At 41.2% G+C, this 16,864-nt stretch overlaps 1 protein-coding gene across 2 annotated transcripts in view; it reads left to right on the top strand.

Moving 5' to 3' along the window:
• The window catches only part of LOC142244087 (carbonic anhydrase 13-like), a 45,750-nt gene extending 33,253 nt beyond the window's left edge, over positions 1–12,497 (top strand). Inside the window, exons 4-7 of one of the 2 annotated variants that reach the window (XM_075316282.1) lie at positions 2,228–2,323; positions 5,081–5,143; positions 8,199–8,354; positions 12,070–12,497. In XM_075316282.1, the coding sequence (XP_075172397.1) occupies positions 2,228–2,323; positions 5,081–5,143; positions 8,199–8,354; positions 12,070–12,195 (441 nt within the window). In that variant the 3' untranslated portion in view covers positions 12,196–12,497. The remainder of the gene's footprint in view (positions 1–2,227; positions 2,324–5,080; positions 5,144–8,198; positions 8,355–12,069) is intronic. The other variant, XM_075316283.1, reaches the window with a different exon arrangement.
• The last annotated feature ends 4,367 nt before the right edge of the window (positions 12,498–16,864 follow it).

The following is a 16,864-nucleotide window of genomic DNA, read 5'->3' as shown; positions in this document are numbered from 1 at the left end:
AGATGTTTATAAATTACAACATAACATATTTTACCATTATCACTATTATAAAAAGACAATTCAAGAAGCCCTTCCATGAATTTCTTATCCATTCAATCTTATTATACAGTATATGCATGTTGTGAAGAGCGTGCATTAATATACTCAAATACCGCTACCTTCTCTAGTATCCGGCATCGTTCTGCCCCTCTTCTTAGTGATGTCACTGATGTTCTGGTAAAAAATACATTACACAATTCTATGAATTATCTGTGGGTTTAAAATGCTCAGGTCACCTCTAGACAAATTCCTCAAGAGGTGTACTTTCCAAAATGAGGTCACATGTGGGTGGTTTCTTCTGTTTTGGCACCAAAGCAGCTCTTTAAATGTGACATGGTGCATGCAGTAGTCTATTCCTATCAGATCTATGCTCAAAAAGTGTCCCTTCCCTTCCGAGCCCTGCCGTGCACCCAAACAGTAGATATCCACCACATATGGAGTATCAGCGTACTCAGGAGAAATTGCACAACACATTGTGTGGTCAATTTTCTTCTATTACCCTTACGAAAATGAACAATTTGTGGCTAAAGCAAGTATTTTTACACCTCAATATTATAAAATTATGTAAGCAATAAAGAATAGTTCCAAAAATGAGTGGACATGTGTGACATTAATTAGTGACGTTTTATCCAGTCCCGAGTCCTAATCATATGTTCGTTGTGTGCTAAACAAGGAGGGTCCTGAAAAATGATTTTTAGAATGGTGTCACTTTTGGGGGGGGGGGGTGTTTCTGTCACATAGTCTCCTCAAGTCACGTCAAATGTTATGTGGTCCCTAAAAAATTTTTTTGTAAATTTTGTTGGAAAAATGAGAAATTGCTGATGAGCTTTTAACCCTTCTAACTTCCTTAAAAAAAATCTGTTTAAAATGATGGGGATGTAAAATAGACATGTGGTAAAATGTATTGATTAACTATTTTGTGTGATACAATTATATCTAGTTTAAAGGCATGATTGTTAAAAGTTTGAAAATTGTGAAATTGTCCCCAAAATTCCAATATTTTTAAAACAAACACAAAAAATATTGACCTTAATTTACCACTATTATACAGTACAATGTGTCACACAAAAAAATATTCTCCAAATCAGATGAATACATTGAAGTGTTTAAGAGTTATGACCTCATAAAGTGGTTCTGGTCAGAAATGTAAAATTTGCCCTATGTATGAAGATGAAAATAGGCTGTGAGGGTGGGAAGGGGGGTTAAAAAAAAAACAACTTAGAAATTTTGCAATTTTCACACTGCCCACCTGGGCCATCCTTGGGATCCCTTCTATCTCTGCACTTTCTGTTCCTTCAGGAAATCAACATGTACATTAGCAGCAGTAAACTGACCCCTGAGCCTATCGGTTGTTTTGAAGCATCTAATCAGCATGTGTTAAGGTCATTGTGAAATGAGGTGGCACACTGAATGTTGTGAATGGTGGATCCTATTTAGCTGTGCATAGATTGTATTACCTCTCCAAATTCTGCCTGTGATGATAATCCGACTGCCTGACGTTATCAGTCCACAATGGCCTCAATGGCCAGTAGGAAAACTGCAAGATTTCTAATTTTATTTTAATATAAATTTTGATATGAAAAGAAAAAAATATTGGCAAAATAAAAAAATACATTTAACAGAAAACCCTAATTTAAACAATAGGCCATTTTCTGATGATGATACATTGCATTTAGTGCTGTGAGTCACCCAATGAAGGCCACTGATAAATGAGTCTACTCCCCTCTCTGGTGTAAACCAAGAATATTTATCATGTTTTATGCACTTTTTTTTGCTGGGGCCCTGATTTATCAAGTCTTTATGAGGCAGCGTGGCGGAGTCAGACCCTTTGAATCGTTAAGATGTGCGCACATCTTCATGAATCACTACCCGCTGCTCCCCATCACACTTTATAATCACCCATTTAGGTGTATCTAAAAGAAACTGGCGTGAAATGTCAAAAGTCGTCACATTTTTCCAATTTTTCAAAACAATTTATGCCATAATTTTGGCAAAATTGCTTTGATGAATAAATGCCTACGTGTGTAAAAAGATAGAATTTTCCCACTTACGTTACTGCAATTGTGATGATATTGTCAAGTTAGGAAAACACAATATTTGTTTTTTTCCACAGTAATTACTGTTGCTTAGTTTTTCTTACATAAAGCAATAAGCACTAATTCTCCCTTCTTTGGTAAATTTCTTTCAGCTTCACATTGTCCATTGGAACGCAGAAAAATATTCAAGCTTTGTGGAGGCTGTCTATAAGCCCGATGGTTTAGCTGTTTTGGGAATATTTTTAAAGGTAGAAATTTTATGTATATACGTACTGTCACTTTGGCTTTTCTTTCTCTCATATTTATCGTGAAGATTGTTGGCCACTCTTCGAAATCTTGAACGTAAGAGGATTATTGCTCCTTTACTTTTTGAGTAGACCTTGTATTGTATAGATTTGGCAGGTGAAGCTCATACTTAGAAAAAAAATATTGTGCAAAATTTAGGACATGTAGGCTCTGCCTCACAAGGATGGTATGTAAAGGAGCTGTCCGGTCTAAAAGGACAAGTCTACAGTCACTCTATGTGACTTCAGACTTGTGGATCTTCTGTGCACTGTGAGGATTCTTCGGTGGTCACGCGACCGCAAGTATGTGATATTCATACTCCCAGCCAGAATCTGACTTGACAGTTTCTGGCGTGCTCAATGCCAATGTATTGAGCGAGGCTGAAAACAGTCTAGTAAGATTCTGAACAGGAATATGCATATAGCATACTGGCGGTCACATGCCCACCATTCCCACCATTAATACTAGAGAACCCTCACAGCGCACAAGGCGTGTAATGTGAGGATTCACAAGTCTGCAGTCACCTACAGTGACACATAGAGTGACTGCAGACTTGTCATTTTAGATAGGACAACACTTTTAACTGAAATGTCCCTAAAAATTCCCAGTGCCGGGAGTGGCCTTATTAAGTTTCTTTAGACAGTAGGTCATTTAGACTCAAGACAGCCAAGGAATGGCATCTAAAAAAACTGAAATACCCCCAAAAACTATCACCTCTCAGCGTGTCTTTGCTGAACCCTGTTTTATGCCCAGTTCTGAACCATTTCTTCATCACTGTTGTCAAGTATAAAATCTGTAAGTCACCTTTAAATCACTGTAACTGAGTTTTTTACTAGACTTCCTGATTTTAATTGTGACATCCCATGTTTCTCCCACTGTCACAATGGGACTTGCTGGATAACGAGGGATAGGGGCCCCTATGCTGTCCCTCACACTAGCAGGAGCAGGGTCAGGAGTGCGATGTTAAACACAGATGAAGATAAACAATGGAAAACCAAAACTCTGACACACTGCACACACAGAGGATAGGACAATAAGAGATTCAGGAGGAAAACAAGAGCAGGAAGGAAACTACAAAGGACAACTGGGGTAAGCTCAACAATCGCACAAAGAAGCAAGAACTATTTGTACCAGAAAATCTAGGACACCATAACAGACCAACTACAACTAGCTGTAGCTGGCATAGGAGGGAGGACCCAGTCAGTATATATATGCGAGGAGCAGATGTAATAGGCTCCCCTACAACAGGTGATCAAAGAATGCAAACAAGCAGACTGCCTAAGAATCAGCACACAGCAGGTGTCTGCCTGCATTGTTCACAGACACCAGAGAATCTCTCAGGCGGAGTGTCAGAATCAGCAATCTGAACAGGACCATAACAGTCTGCGAAGTTAGAGAAAATGTCTATGTGACACCCAACTACATATAGTGACTGACTGCTTTCCCACACTGTGTATTTAAAACAGGACGCACAGGCTTTCATTAGGAGTCCAGGCAACTTTTATACAGCTTCATGCATGAAATAACTGAAAACATAATTACATTATATCTCTAAGCAAGGTTTCTTTTCTGTGTGATACACATAGCATAGTAAAACTCTAACAGATCAGCTTTAATATAAATTAACATTTCTGGAACGCATACCAGAATAACATTATAATGCCTTGGAATTCAATATGGCGACCCTGAGCTGTGTGATCAAATTCCTTCTCTGCGGAGCCACAGCAGGTTCTGTCTCTGTCTGAGTGCTGATTATCTTTTACCCTTGCTTCATTGTTTTTGGTCAGCAGGTGTTTCCATTTATCATTTAGTCTGTCCTATCACATTGCTGGTGTGGCTATTTATACCTTCCCCTTCTGGTCTTCTCTGCTGGCTATATTTCAATGTGGATCCTACTGAGAGGTCCAGGTGAATTTATGCCAGTCAGATGGAAACCATCTTGGTTTATTATACTTTGCTGGCAAGTCTATCTAGCCTATTCCTCTCTACTGCAAGGATTAGGCAATAGAAGGCTTTTCTTTCTTGCAGTGGTACTTTACTTTTCAACTTTGTATTCATATTTTATATTTTCTCACTTGGGATCCCTTCTATCTCTGCACGCCCTTCCTTATTCAGGGTTATAGTGCTCTATACGTCTCACCAGTTCCTAGTTGGACAGCCTATTAGGCAACTAGGTCCAAGTTGACATCTCCTAGTTTTGCGGTTAGGGTTATTCCAGCCTGTGCAGGTACCACAACCACCACTTTAGTCTGTACAGGAACCGGTTGGAATAGGTGCAGTAGTTTTGAGTTAAAGGCTTATTCCCATCTCCACGATCCTATGCTAATGTATAGTAGGTGTAATAATAATAATAATAGCAAATACGTCTATTTAGAAATGTAGTATAGTTTTTCTGATTAACTATGTCTTTACCTCATGTTCAGGGATTTGCAGGACCTTAGGTATCTAAAATTACGTCCATGCATAAGGTCACAGCCAGTTAGTTGCTAGTAGTCATAGCCATGAATGCTTTAAGTCCTACAATGCCCTGAACATGAGGTAAGCGACAGTGAAACAGAAGAACTATATTACATTTCTAATCGGATGTTTTTGCTAATATTATTATTATTATTACACCTACTACATATTGGGATAGGATCTTGGAGATGGGAATAATCCTTTAAACCCTAATTTCTCATGTGAGTTACCATGTGTGAATAACAAACATCTTTTCTTTTCAGATTGAAAAACATAACAAAAATCTAAAAATAATTACAAACGCTTTAGATGACATCAGCTTTAAGGTACCAGTAGTAAAGCTTGAAGAAATTTATGAACATAAACTGACTGCCTGAATAATACTGTGTAGCCTATCAATGACTATTAATTTCAGCGTTTAGCCCAAACAGTAGAGATGAGAATTGGATTGATGCAAATCGAATTCATGTTGAATTTTGGAAAATTTGCAAATTTGAACAATTTGACATTAAATTTGCTAAAAATGCCAACTGCTATTTTCCACATTGCAGAAGATTGGTGTGGCCTACGCCTTGGTGCAGCGATACGTCCTCCTCTGCATCCACCAATCTTTGGCCTCGCCAATGGTGCATTAAAGTGCCACTATTTGTATATTAAATAAAAGTAGATTTTTCGGCAAGGATTAAGTTAACCTGTATATGCCTGTTATGATTTCTAAAGGGGCTATGTTCCTTATATAAATGTTTATACTGTTTAATTGTCATTTTGGAGAGAGATTGAAAGGGTTGGATATAGTTCTAGGAGACCTCGGAGTGTTATACTGTCTTTTTAGGGCAATTAAAGTTCCTTGAATAAATTTGCTGCAAATCTAATTTTTGGAAAAATTTGCCTTGGCTGGTGAATTTGAATTTCAGGGGTTTCACTGACTTTATAATATCATATTTATGCTATCAGCCTAATTGTATTGCTGCTATTTATTTAATGAGCTAGGTTTTAGTACGTTATTTATTAATTAAGCTTTCCTCTGGTACTGTATTTGCTGTGCTTGATTCTGGTACTGTGTTTGTGCATGGTTCTGGTACTGTGTTTGCTGTGCTTGATTCTGATACTGTGTTTGCTGTGCTTGATTATAATACTGTGTTTGCTGTGCTTGGTTCTGGTACTGTGTTTACTGTGCTTAATTCTGGTACTGTGTTTACTATGCTTTGTTCTGGTACTGTGTTTGCTGTGCTTGGTTCTGGTACTGTATTTGCTGTGCTTGGTTTCAGTACTGTATTTGCTATTCTTGGATCTGATACAGTATTATGTAATGAGCCTGCATATGTTACTGTGTTTAGCGTCTAAATTCAATTAGCAGTAGACTCCCACGCTGTTGTCAGAAGTTGGTCAGCAGTAATAATATAATTTAGATTTTGATCACATCTCCTTCCTCAGATAAATCACACATGTACATCTGTGTGATTTATTATTTAGGTTACTATATAGTACATAGCTACTGAAATTTATTCTGATAATTCTGTATTCACACACTGTGCTTGTTAATGGGACTGTATTTATGTACTAAGCTTCGATTCAATACCATATTACTAGGAAACCTGTCACCAAATTTTTACTGTGTGAACAAATGCCACCTTTTAAAGCTCCTGCAATGTATTACACAAAGTTTTCTATCCAGACTCCCTCTGTATACCACCAAAAATGTATTTTAAATTGCTCCTGTATGTAAATCAGATGGTCCGGTCTGATAGGCATCATATCTGCGACTTCTGTACCTCACCATTGCTCCTAATTTCCATCTTCCGGGTTTTATTGATGTGGATGATGCGTCCTGCATCATTCACATAGCTCAATGAAATCATGCACCTGCGCAGTAGCATCATCAGCTTACACAGATGCACTTTGCTCTGCTCTACTGTGGGCAGAGCATAAAACACAACTTGTCACTCCAGCTCCCATGTACCGAAATATTGTATTGTATTGTAATGTATTCTACCAAGGGGGAGTGTGACGCCCTGGAAAAATCAGGTTGTCACAGAGACTGCACATATCTTCCAGGTGCAGGACTCCATCCTCCTTGGCATACCAACAAAACCCACACCCAGGTACACAACATCAGCCAGCAAAGCCTAGTCACCCCCCATGACAATAGTGACACACCAGTGGGTGGGGCCAAGCAGATTGTGACGCCCTCCTAGGGGTCCTGAGGTGTTCTGGGAGGGAACAAGACAGTTAAGTTTGGAGTGAGGAAGTGAAAGGAGTGTGAAGTGACAGGGTAGTCAGGTGTTGGAGCCTCTGGACTACCGGACTACTGACTAGGTAGCAGTCGGCAGACAGGGCCACAGGCAATGGAGATCTGGTCGCGGTAGACCTTAAGTGGACCGGGGCAGGGTTGTAGCCCGCCGGTGCTGACAGCGGTAATGCGGTCCGGAGGCCGTGTACAGTCGGGGTGCCTGGACTATAGGGCGAGGACTGCTTCAAGCCCCTTGTCAATTAGCCAGCCGGGGACAAGTCTCCACGTCTTGTTCCACTAGTAAGCCCAGAGAGTGAGACAGAAGCCCAACGAGGGGGATAGGGCTCCGCAATTGCCTGCTAAGATCCCACGGGTCAGTTCTCGTGGGCCACAGCTCCCAACACACAGAATCACCGGGAGTGGACTTCCCCGTTTCAAGCGGAGTAGTCAAACTGAAGACACAAACACTAAATGTAGGAGGAAGGGACCCCTGTTTGCTGTACCAGGGTGTGGGACCTGAATACACCTGCTGGAGGTCACCGGTCACTGGCAATTTGGTTTACCATTGGACTTTGTGTGAATTTCTCTGGAACTGTGAGTACACCCTTACCACCCGGTCCAGCCCTGCAGAACACGCTCAGCATCCTCCTTTCCCGTACACCTGGGCCCAAGGACAACACCACCCCTACCCGTGGAGGGGATTCCAACCTGTTGCCCCGCTCCATCAGCCCCGGGCGTCCCATACCAAGGCAGCGGTGGTGTCACCAGCCTTCACCGCAACCCACGGGTGGCGTCACTGACAAACTCTTCCCCTGTAAATACCCCCTTTTTATTGTTGTGGGCGACGGGCCGCTGCATGAGCCCCGGATCCGGCTGCCGCTCGAGCCCCAGCCACGATCCCGGATCCTAGCGCCTCGGGTAACCTTCCCTGACGTGGTCAGTCACGCCCTGCCTGCGACAGTATCTTGCAAAAATCTTGGTATCGCATTTAGCTAATGAGTAGAAGTGAAGGAATCGTTTCATTAAGTTTGGGTTTGACGAATTTACGAAAATAATAGTTGAATTATGTTATGTTCTTATGTATTTCATTGGACAGTTGTCCTAATAACTGAATGGCTAGATGTGCTACAAAGTCTAATTTCCATTTTTAGGACAAACAGTCATCCTTTAGAAACTTTAATCCATCTTGTCTACTCCCGAACTGTAAGGAATTCTGGACTTACCAAGGATCAATTACTGTTCCCCCGCTATTCGAATGTGTGACATGGATTGTATTAAAAGAACCAATATCTATCAGCTCCGGGCAGGTATGATCAGATTCTCCATCTACATGTTTGGGAAGGTTGGATGACATGAAATGTGTTAGTTATAAGACCGTGTTCCCATGCAACATATATTGGGAGTTTTCAGCTGCATTTTTTTGTGTGCAAAAAATTTGCTGTGTTTATAGGGAACCTGCCAGGTCCCCTATGCCCTTCAATCTGGGGCAGACCAGGGGCAGACTGGTGAAACCTGTGCAATCGCACAGGTGTCCAAGAGGTAAGGGGGCCCATTTCTATCTCCAAAGTAGATGGAATTATGTATTTTGATGAGGTACTGGCCTGTAAAAGGCCTAAAATACTGTTTTGCAGAGGGGTCTTTTTTCTGTATGTGTCCACCAGTACTTCTAACCCAGCAGCATTCACATCTGTATGACTAAATTCCCTGCCTAACCAGTCCTATATGATGTTATGAACTTAACTGAATGTTTAAAAAAAGTATTTATAAGCTTCGCTTTTTCTATGCTAATTAGCCCTTTGACTAGTCAATGGGGCTTTAGTTCCCCAGACTAGTCTGCCCTCTTTCCATGTTATCATGCACCTGTGGGTGTGATAACATGATTTCCACGAGACAGCTGATCACCAGCTCATGGAATTGCATACCCGCGGCTCTTTTCAGCACTTTTATTGTCCTGTATACGCGTCCCGGCTTCAGAGAGGTGCACTGCACATTCACTGCACACTCCCGGATCCAAGACTTCTTCCGAGCTGCACCAACCCTCTGGAACGCTCTACCCCAAGAAGTTAGGACAAATCACAACTTACTCAGCTTCAGACGCACCCTAAAGACTCATCTTTTTAGGGCGGCCTATCACACTCCCTAATCAGATTCGATTCACATAGTCCCTCTACAACCTCTCACAACATAGCTCCACATCAAACTCCATGGCACCCAAAGGCATCTCAAGGCTCGGGCCCACTGGTCCAGGAAACCATTATCCAGCCCCATTTCCGTGAGATGGTTGGATTGTCATTGTAAATAAGCACTTGAACCTTGCCTCTCCCCCCATCTCATTGTAGATTGTAAGCTCTCACGAGCAGGGTTGTATTTTTTTCCCCTCTAAATATTTAATTTCTATAACTGTTACTTGTTTGTATATGATCCTCCTGAATTGTAAAGCGCTACGGAATATGTTGGCGCTATAGAAATAAAGATTATTATTATAAAGATTATTATTATTGGAAGTGCAGAAGCTGTTCTTCCATTTGTGCGTGGTGTGACTCTCTGAAGCTGGGATGCGTATGTGCCGCCCCCGTGCCAGGAGCCACCGCTGCTCGGACCTGGACCTCCTAAGGGGGTGGCTCGAGGGTCTCCACACCCAGGGGTCTCGCGGACACGCCGAATAAAATGGAGGGACGTAGATGTACAGGCTAGGCCGTATTAAGTTCATAACGCCACCCACGGTGTATGGTGAGTTGGGACACCACCGCTGCGATTATGGGGTACCCAGGGGAGATGTAGCGGCAGCGAGACGTTAACCCCTCCGTGGGCAGGTATGGTTGCCCCGGGGCCCAGTGTCTTTGTGCAGGGTATAGCGACGGCAAGGGGTTGTTTAATTACTCAAAGTGAATGAACCACACGAGTCTTTGGTAAACCAAGGTGCTAGTGGCCGGCGCCGCGGCCGGTTGCATTCGGATCCCCCACCCGGGCTTGTGGTCTCTATCATTTTCTCTGCACTGACTTTGTGTAAGGTGGACTTACTAGTCTGGAACTCAGGAGTCCACTCCCGGCTGGATGTGGCCTAAGGAGCCGTGCCCGCAGACACTGGCCTTTGAAGTCTATGGGCCCTGGCGGTGACCTCCTATCCCTATCGGTGGGCTGTTGTCTTCTATGAGGGACTTTGGGTGGGACAGGACCTCTAGTCCTGGCCTCAATCAGTTAATTAACCAGGCCGCTGGGTTCTGGTCCTGGCTTCAGGGTCCGAGTACCCCCCTTTGTGTTCCGGTTTACGGGTCGGTTCCCCGTGTCGGTATCGGTGGGCTACAACCCTGTCTCGGTCCACCTCGGTTCTGCCGAGTCGTCTTCCCGTCTCCTGCTGACAGAGACCACAGTCTGCCACCTAGCCAAAGGCAACAGTGCTCCTACCCTGGTACCGTTCAACTTGGACCTCCTCTGCTGGAGCTACGCCTAGCTCCAGCCCACACTCCTCTCAACTTGAACTACAAGACTGAACTGCTTGTTTTCCCGCCCCGGGCTGTCTAGGCCCTTTGGTGGGCGTGTCCAACCACCTGGTCCCGCCCACTGGTGTGTCTGTCTTTCCCTAAGGGGGGGTGACTAGGGTTTCAGGTCGGCTGTGTGTTTCCTAAGTGAGGGAAGGGTGTTATGCAGGGGCCTATCTGTGACTACCTGGTTTTGCCAGGGCATCACACGTACACCTTGCTTCAGAAGCGCAGTAACGCTGTCGAAATAAGCCACGCGCATGCACCAGATTTGCAAGAGTTGGCGATGTGCCGGCTCATGGAAATCATGTTGTCACTCCTACAGGGCATGATAACATGGAAAGAGGGTCGACTAGTCGGAGGAACTAACACCCCATTGACTAGTCCAGTGTTACTCAACTAGAGTCCTCAAGGCCCACCAACTGATCAGGTCTTCAAGATTTCCTTAGTATAGCACAGGTTATAGGTTTTCAGGATTTCCTCTATACTGCACAGTGCATAATTCCATCATCTGGGCAATAAGGAAATCCTGAAAACTTGACCTGTTGATGGGCCTTGAGGACTGGAGTTGAGAAACACTGGACTAGTCAAAGGGCTAATTAGCATAGGAAAATTGGATCATATAAATACTTTTTTTAAAAACATTCAGCTATGTGAAAAACATCAGACAAGGAGGATTAAGGGCAGAATTTAGTCATACAGAGGTGAATGCTGGTGGGTTGGAGGGTATAGCGGACCTGACAAATTCCCTTTGACAATGTAAGCAAAATGGATGTGATGCAGAAAAATTGGTCAGTTCAACACCATCTTTAAATGTGCATTGAATTGCTCACTGTACATTTACAGACGCTGTTTAACTGAGTATTTTTGCGGGATTTTTTCCCTTTATGCTGCTATAAGGAGCCTGAAAAAAATGCATGTAAAAATGAATTATGGTGTAAAAGCTTTAAATCAGGCCCTTTAAGCTTGTTACTTATGCCTGTCTATAAAATATCAGATAGATGCACTCAATGTTTAATGTGCTACTATGGAAAGTAAGAAGGAATTTATACAACCATTAGTAAATCTATCATGTACTGGGAGGAAACCCAACCTGCCATTCTGCCCGGGCCAGGTATTTAGTCCCTGATCAAAATCTTTACCCCATATATAACTCTGCGTATACATGCTGTTCGATCCACAGACAGCGTATATGAGACACTGGATGAATGATTTTAGCCAGATATGTTTGACACTAAAATGCAGCCAAAAAACATACTATACTTTAAAAGCTGCCAGGTACTGAGCTGCAAAGTAGACTAGTCGAAAAGGCAGGTCCTCACCCACTGGTGATGACTGACAGATCTCTCCCTATATAAACACACAGGAGAGACCTGTCACTCAGGGGAGTGGGCGGAGGGAAACGTCCAGGACCCTTAAATATGTAAATATCCATGAACTTTTATATAAGCCCTGTCTTTGATATAGAAATTGTTGGCAGTTTTCTGTATCCTGTGATAGGAGTTATAGTTGTAGAATGATCATTTCCAGAATTCTTTTCCAGTTATCCCGGTTCCGCAGCCTTTTCTCGACCACTGAAACAGACGGAATTGAGCCTTGCTATATGGAAACCAATCACCGTCCCACCCAACCGCTGAAAGGGAGGAAAGTCCGAGCTTCATTCTTCTAGATGATGCCATTACTGCGCTGCGTCTGATGGCATTATACCGTGACAGTCAGGACAGTATATAGTTGTGTACAATGTACAAAGGTTTCCAATGTTTTCAGTTCATTACTGCACATTTTGCATTGATATCCTTTTAATCCTGTTTAATTTTTTCCACTATTTCATCCCATTTGGATATTTTTTCCCTATTTTTCAGTTTGGTATATGGTAAAATGATGTCATAAAAAACTAGGTAATATTGTGGTACCATATTAGCCAGAAAAATCAATTGAAATACTATGTCCCAAGAATGACAAAAGTATTTTAGGAGTGATACCTTTATAGGCTAACCAGAAAAATTATATTAGCAAGCTTTCAGAGCATCAAGGCTCCTTCTTCAGGCTGAATTACAAATTCGTAATTCAGCCTGAAGAAGGAGCCTCTGTGCTCTGAAAGCTTGCTAATATAATTTTTCTGGTTAGCCTATAAAGGTATCACTCCTAAAATACTTTTGTCATTCTTGGGACATAGTATTTCAAGTCATAAAAAACTACAACTCAAACAAGCTCTCATGGCTATGAAAAGTAAAAATGTCAAAGCTCTTGGATAAATAGAGGAAGAAATGAAAAAATAAAAACAACATTTGGCCACAGTGGGGAGGGGTTATGACATTGTGAAACAGTATATTTATACAAATCTAAAATATTATCAATATATTGTATATTTAGTTAAAGTGGAACAAAATAGTTGTCGATGAAAGAAATAAAATGTTTCTTGTGGTTATATCCAGGTTAACCTGTTTTTATATAGTGTTAGTCCCGTGTGTTCATAATCTACCTGCACATTCTCGTGGCCTTTAGATTGTAACTGAAGGATGACAGCGAAACAATGTTGTCTACAAATAAGGGCTAAACCGTGGGAAAACTTGAGTTCTGTTATATTAGCACACGATCATGTAATTAGTCAGTTACTAACCTCCACGTACTGTACAGGTATATAGGCATGTACAGAATTTCAATAAAACTTCTTTAGGTGTATACATTGAGAAAGGGCTCTCTGCGGGAAACATCCATAGTCTACTGAGCTGCTGACTATTGTTCCTTTGTATACCTCTGGACCATGCAAAGAAAATAAACAGCTGTTTACTCTACTACATGGTGTGCGCTATTCTAGTTTTTGATATGACCACAATCAGTGCTAGCACCAATAATGACCGATGCAGCAAGGTGCCAACTGTAATGTACAGCTGACACCAGCATAGCCTGCACCTGCTGAGGGGGCGCTATTCACTTATTCCTCAATGATGTAGAAAGGCTACTGGAAAAATAACAAACTAGATGTCTCGGCAGTCAATAAAGTGTGAAGTGATGTTTATAATGTGTTTATCTAATATGCAAAATATGATGTCTCCTATGTGTCTGCTGTAAGTGGCATGTGGATACTGCATGTGTTTAATATTTACCGTAATTGCCGTGTGTGTGCTAATTAATGAGCGTCCATTTGTCTAATGTGTAAACGGAGTGTGTGCTCCATGTGTCTAATATGTAAGTTGTGTAAATGCTGTATGTGGGCTGTGTATCTAATATGTAAAAGGTGAATGTGGTGTAGGCATCTAATAATTAAAGTAAGCAATGTGTACTGTATGTGTATGTAATATGTAACTTATGTGCATGATGTATGTATCTAATTTGTAAGGTGTGTGTGCTGTATGCATCTAGTATGTATAGTAAGCACTGTGTGTACTGTATGTGTGTAATATATAAGCACTGTATGTGTGTAATATTTAATCACTGTGTGTACTGTATGTGTGTAATACATAAGCACTGTGTGCATTGTATGGGTGTAATACTGTATATGGGTATTGTGTATTCTGTGTAATATATAAGCACTGTGTGTACTTTGTGTCTAATAAGCATTGTTTGTACTTTGTGTGATATATAAGCAGTGTGTGTGTGTGTGTGTTTGTGCTGCATATTATTTATATACACGTTTTAACCTTAAAATTGCAAGTGGAAAGCCCACTTAATTTACAGGGAGCGTGTCTCCAGCAGCATGAGCTGGGCACAATGCAGGGACACTACAATGTACAAGAGCTTATTTGCAATAATTCTGAAACATTCACTGCGTTTAATACCATGGGTGTCTTCCAGAGACATAATTGTCATTATACCTGTAGATGAACTCCAAGAGTGGTGTAATTTCCAAAATGTAGTCACTTGAGGGGTTGGTTTCTGTTGTTCTTGCACTTAGGGGCTCTGCAAATGGAGCCCACAAACTATTCTAGGAAAATAAATGCTCCAAAAATGAAATGGCACTCCTTCCCTCCCGAGCACTGTGGTGCGGCCAAACAGTATTGTACAGTAACATGTGGTGTATTGCCACATTCAGGAGAAATTTTGTAATACATTATGGGACTGTTTTTTTACTAATTCTCCTTGTGAAAATTCGAAATCTGCGGTTAAAACATCATTTTAGTAGTAAAAATGTAATTGTTTTTTATTCATTGCCCAGTAGTATAAAATTTTGTGACACACTTGGGGTGTCAGTATGCTCAATGCACCCCTAGATAAGTTCATTGAGGGGTACAGTTTGTAAAATGGGGTCATTTGTGGGGGTTGTGGGGGATTTCTGCTGTTCTGGCAAATTAGGAGCTCTGTCAATGTGGCATGGCACCTGCAAACCATTCCAGCAAATTCTGAAATCTAATATGGCATTCCTCCGCTTCTCAACTTTGCACTGTGCCTCAAAAGTAGTTCCCGATTACATGGCAGGCACTAGCGCACTCAGAAAAAAATGACACAAAAACTGAATGGTCCATTTTTTTCTTAATAGCCCTTATAAAAATTGAAAACTTGGGGCTAAAACAACATTTTAGTGAAAAAATCTAACTATTCTTTCTTCACCGTCCAATGGTATAAAATTCAGGGACACACATGTGATGTCAATATGCTCACTGCACACCAAGATGAGTTCATTGAGGGCTGTAATTTGTTAAATAGGATCAGTTGTGGGGGTCTGCTTTTCTGACATGTCAGGGGCTCTCCAATGCCACCCCAAACCATTCCAACTAAATCTACACTCCAATAAGGTGCTCCTTCCCTTCCCAGCCCTGCCTTTTACCCTTGTGAAAATTAAAAATTTGGGGCAAAAGCAACGTTTGTGGGAGAAATGTATTTTTCATTTTTACGTCTTAACGTTATAAAACTCTGTAAAGCACCTGGTGTTTCAAGGTGCTCACCAGACATCTGCATAAATTCCTTGAGGGATCTAGAGTCTAAAATTGGGTCACATATGAGCGATTTCAACTGTTTAGGCACATCACAGGCTAAACCAAACATGAATCGGCGTTCACTAACGATTACAGCCAATTTTGCATTCCTTCAGAACCTTGCAGTGTGCCAAAACAGTGATTTTTCACCACATATGGAGAATCGGTGTATTAAGGAGAAATTGCACATCAAATTGTATGGTCATTTTTTCCTGTTAAACTTCTGAAAATTAGACATTTGGGGTAAAAGCAACTTGTTTGTGGGTAAAATGTATTCTTTTATTTTCACAGCTCAACGTTATAAATTCTGTGAAGCACCTGCGGGTTCAAAGTGCTCTCTATGCACCTGGCTAAAATCCTTGAGGGATCTAGTTTCTAAAATAGGGTCACATGCGAAGTTTCCACTGTTTAGGCACCTCAGAGGCTCTCCAAACACGACATGGTGTCTCCTAACGATTCCAGCCAATTTTGCATTAAAAACGATGAATGGTACTTCTTCCCCTCTGAACCCTGCCGTGCGCACAAACAGTAGTTTTCCACCACATTTGGGGTATCAGCGTACTCAGGAGAAATTACAGAACATATTTTATAGTGCATTTACTCCTGTTACCCTTGTGAAAATGAAAAATTTGGGGCTACAGCAAAATTTTTGTGGGAAAAAATAAAATGTTTATATTTTCCTTCCACACTGCTTTAACTCCTATAAAGCACATGAAGGGTTAATAAACCTCTTGGATGTGGTTTTGTGCAGTTTGAGGGGTGCAAGTTTTAGAATGGGGGTCACTTTAGGTATTTTCTGTCATAAAGGCCCCTCAAAATCACTTCAAATTTGATGTGGTCCCTAGAAAAATGGTTTTGTAAATTTTGTTAGAAAAATGAGAAATTGCTTATAATGTTTTAACCCTTCAAACTTCCTAACAAAAAAATATCAACACCTCAATATTGCCGAACTTCTGGCTTCTTCACTATCCCATTTTGAAGGCCTCAAAACTTCATTTCATTTTATTACTACATAAAGTGACGCTGATCAGATTTCCAAAATTTGGCCTGGTCAGTAAGGTTAAAATTGCCTCATTCACTATGGGGTTAAGGACATTTATAAGGGCAAAAAAAAAGAAACAATATACATCATCAGTATGACATTGCACCCTAATTCACCCCAAACCTTTAAGCCCTATTTCATTAACACATATAGATCAAATATCATGCTCATAACAGATTTGACTTATTATTGTAAAAAGAAATAAAAAAAGAAATATACTGGTTTTCTAAAATGGAAACAATCTGTCTATATGGCCTACATGAAATAAGAGGCAGTCCCATAATATGGTTAGATAGTGACATCTAGTGACCAAAACATGAAGAGGAACAAGTGAAAGTCAATGAAAAGTGGCAACAGTTATAACTAATAGAACATGTGAGTAT

This window comes from Anomaloglossus baeobatrachus, chromosome 6, assembly GCF_048569485.1.
Source record: "Anomaloglossus baeobatrachus isolate aAnoBae1 chromosome 6, aAnoBae1.hap1, whole genome shotgun sequence".
In the NCBI taxonomy this organism is placed as follows: Eukaryota; Metazoa; Chordata; class Amphibia; order Anura; family Aromobatidae; genus Anomaloglossus; species Anomaloglossus baeobatrachus.
This window is presented reverse-complemented; position numbering and strand designations above follow the sequence as displayed.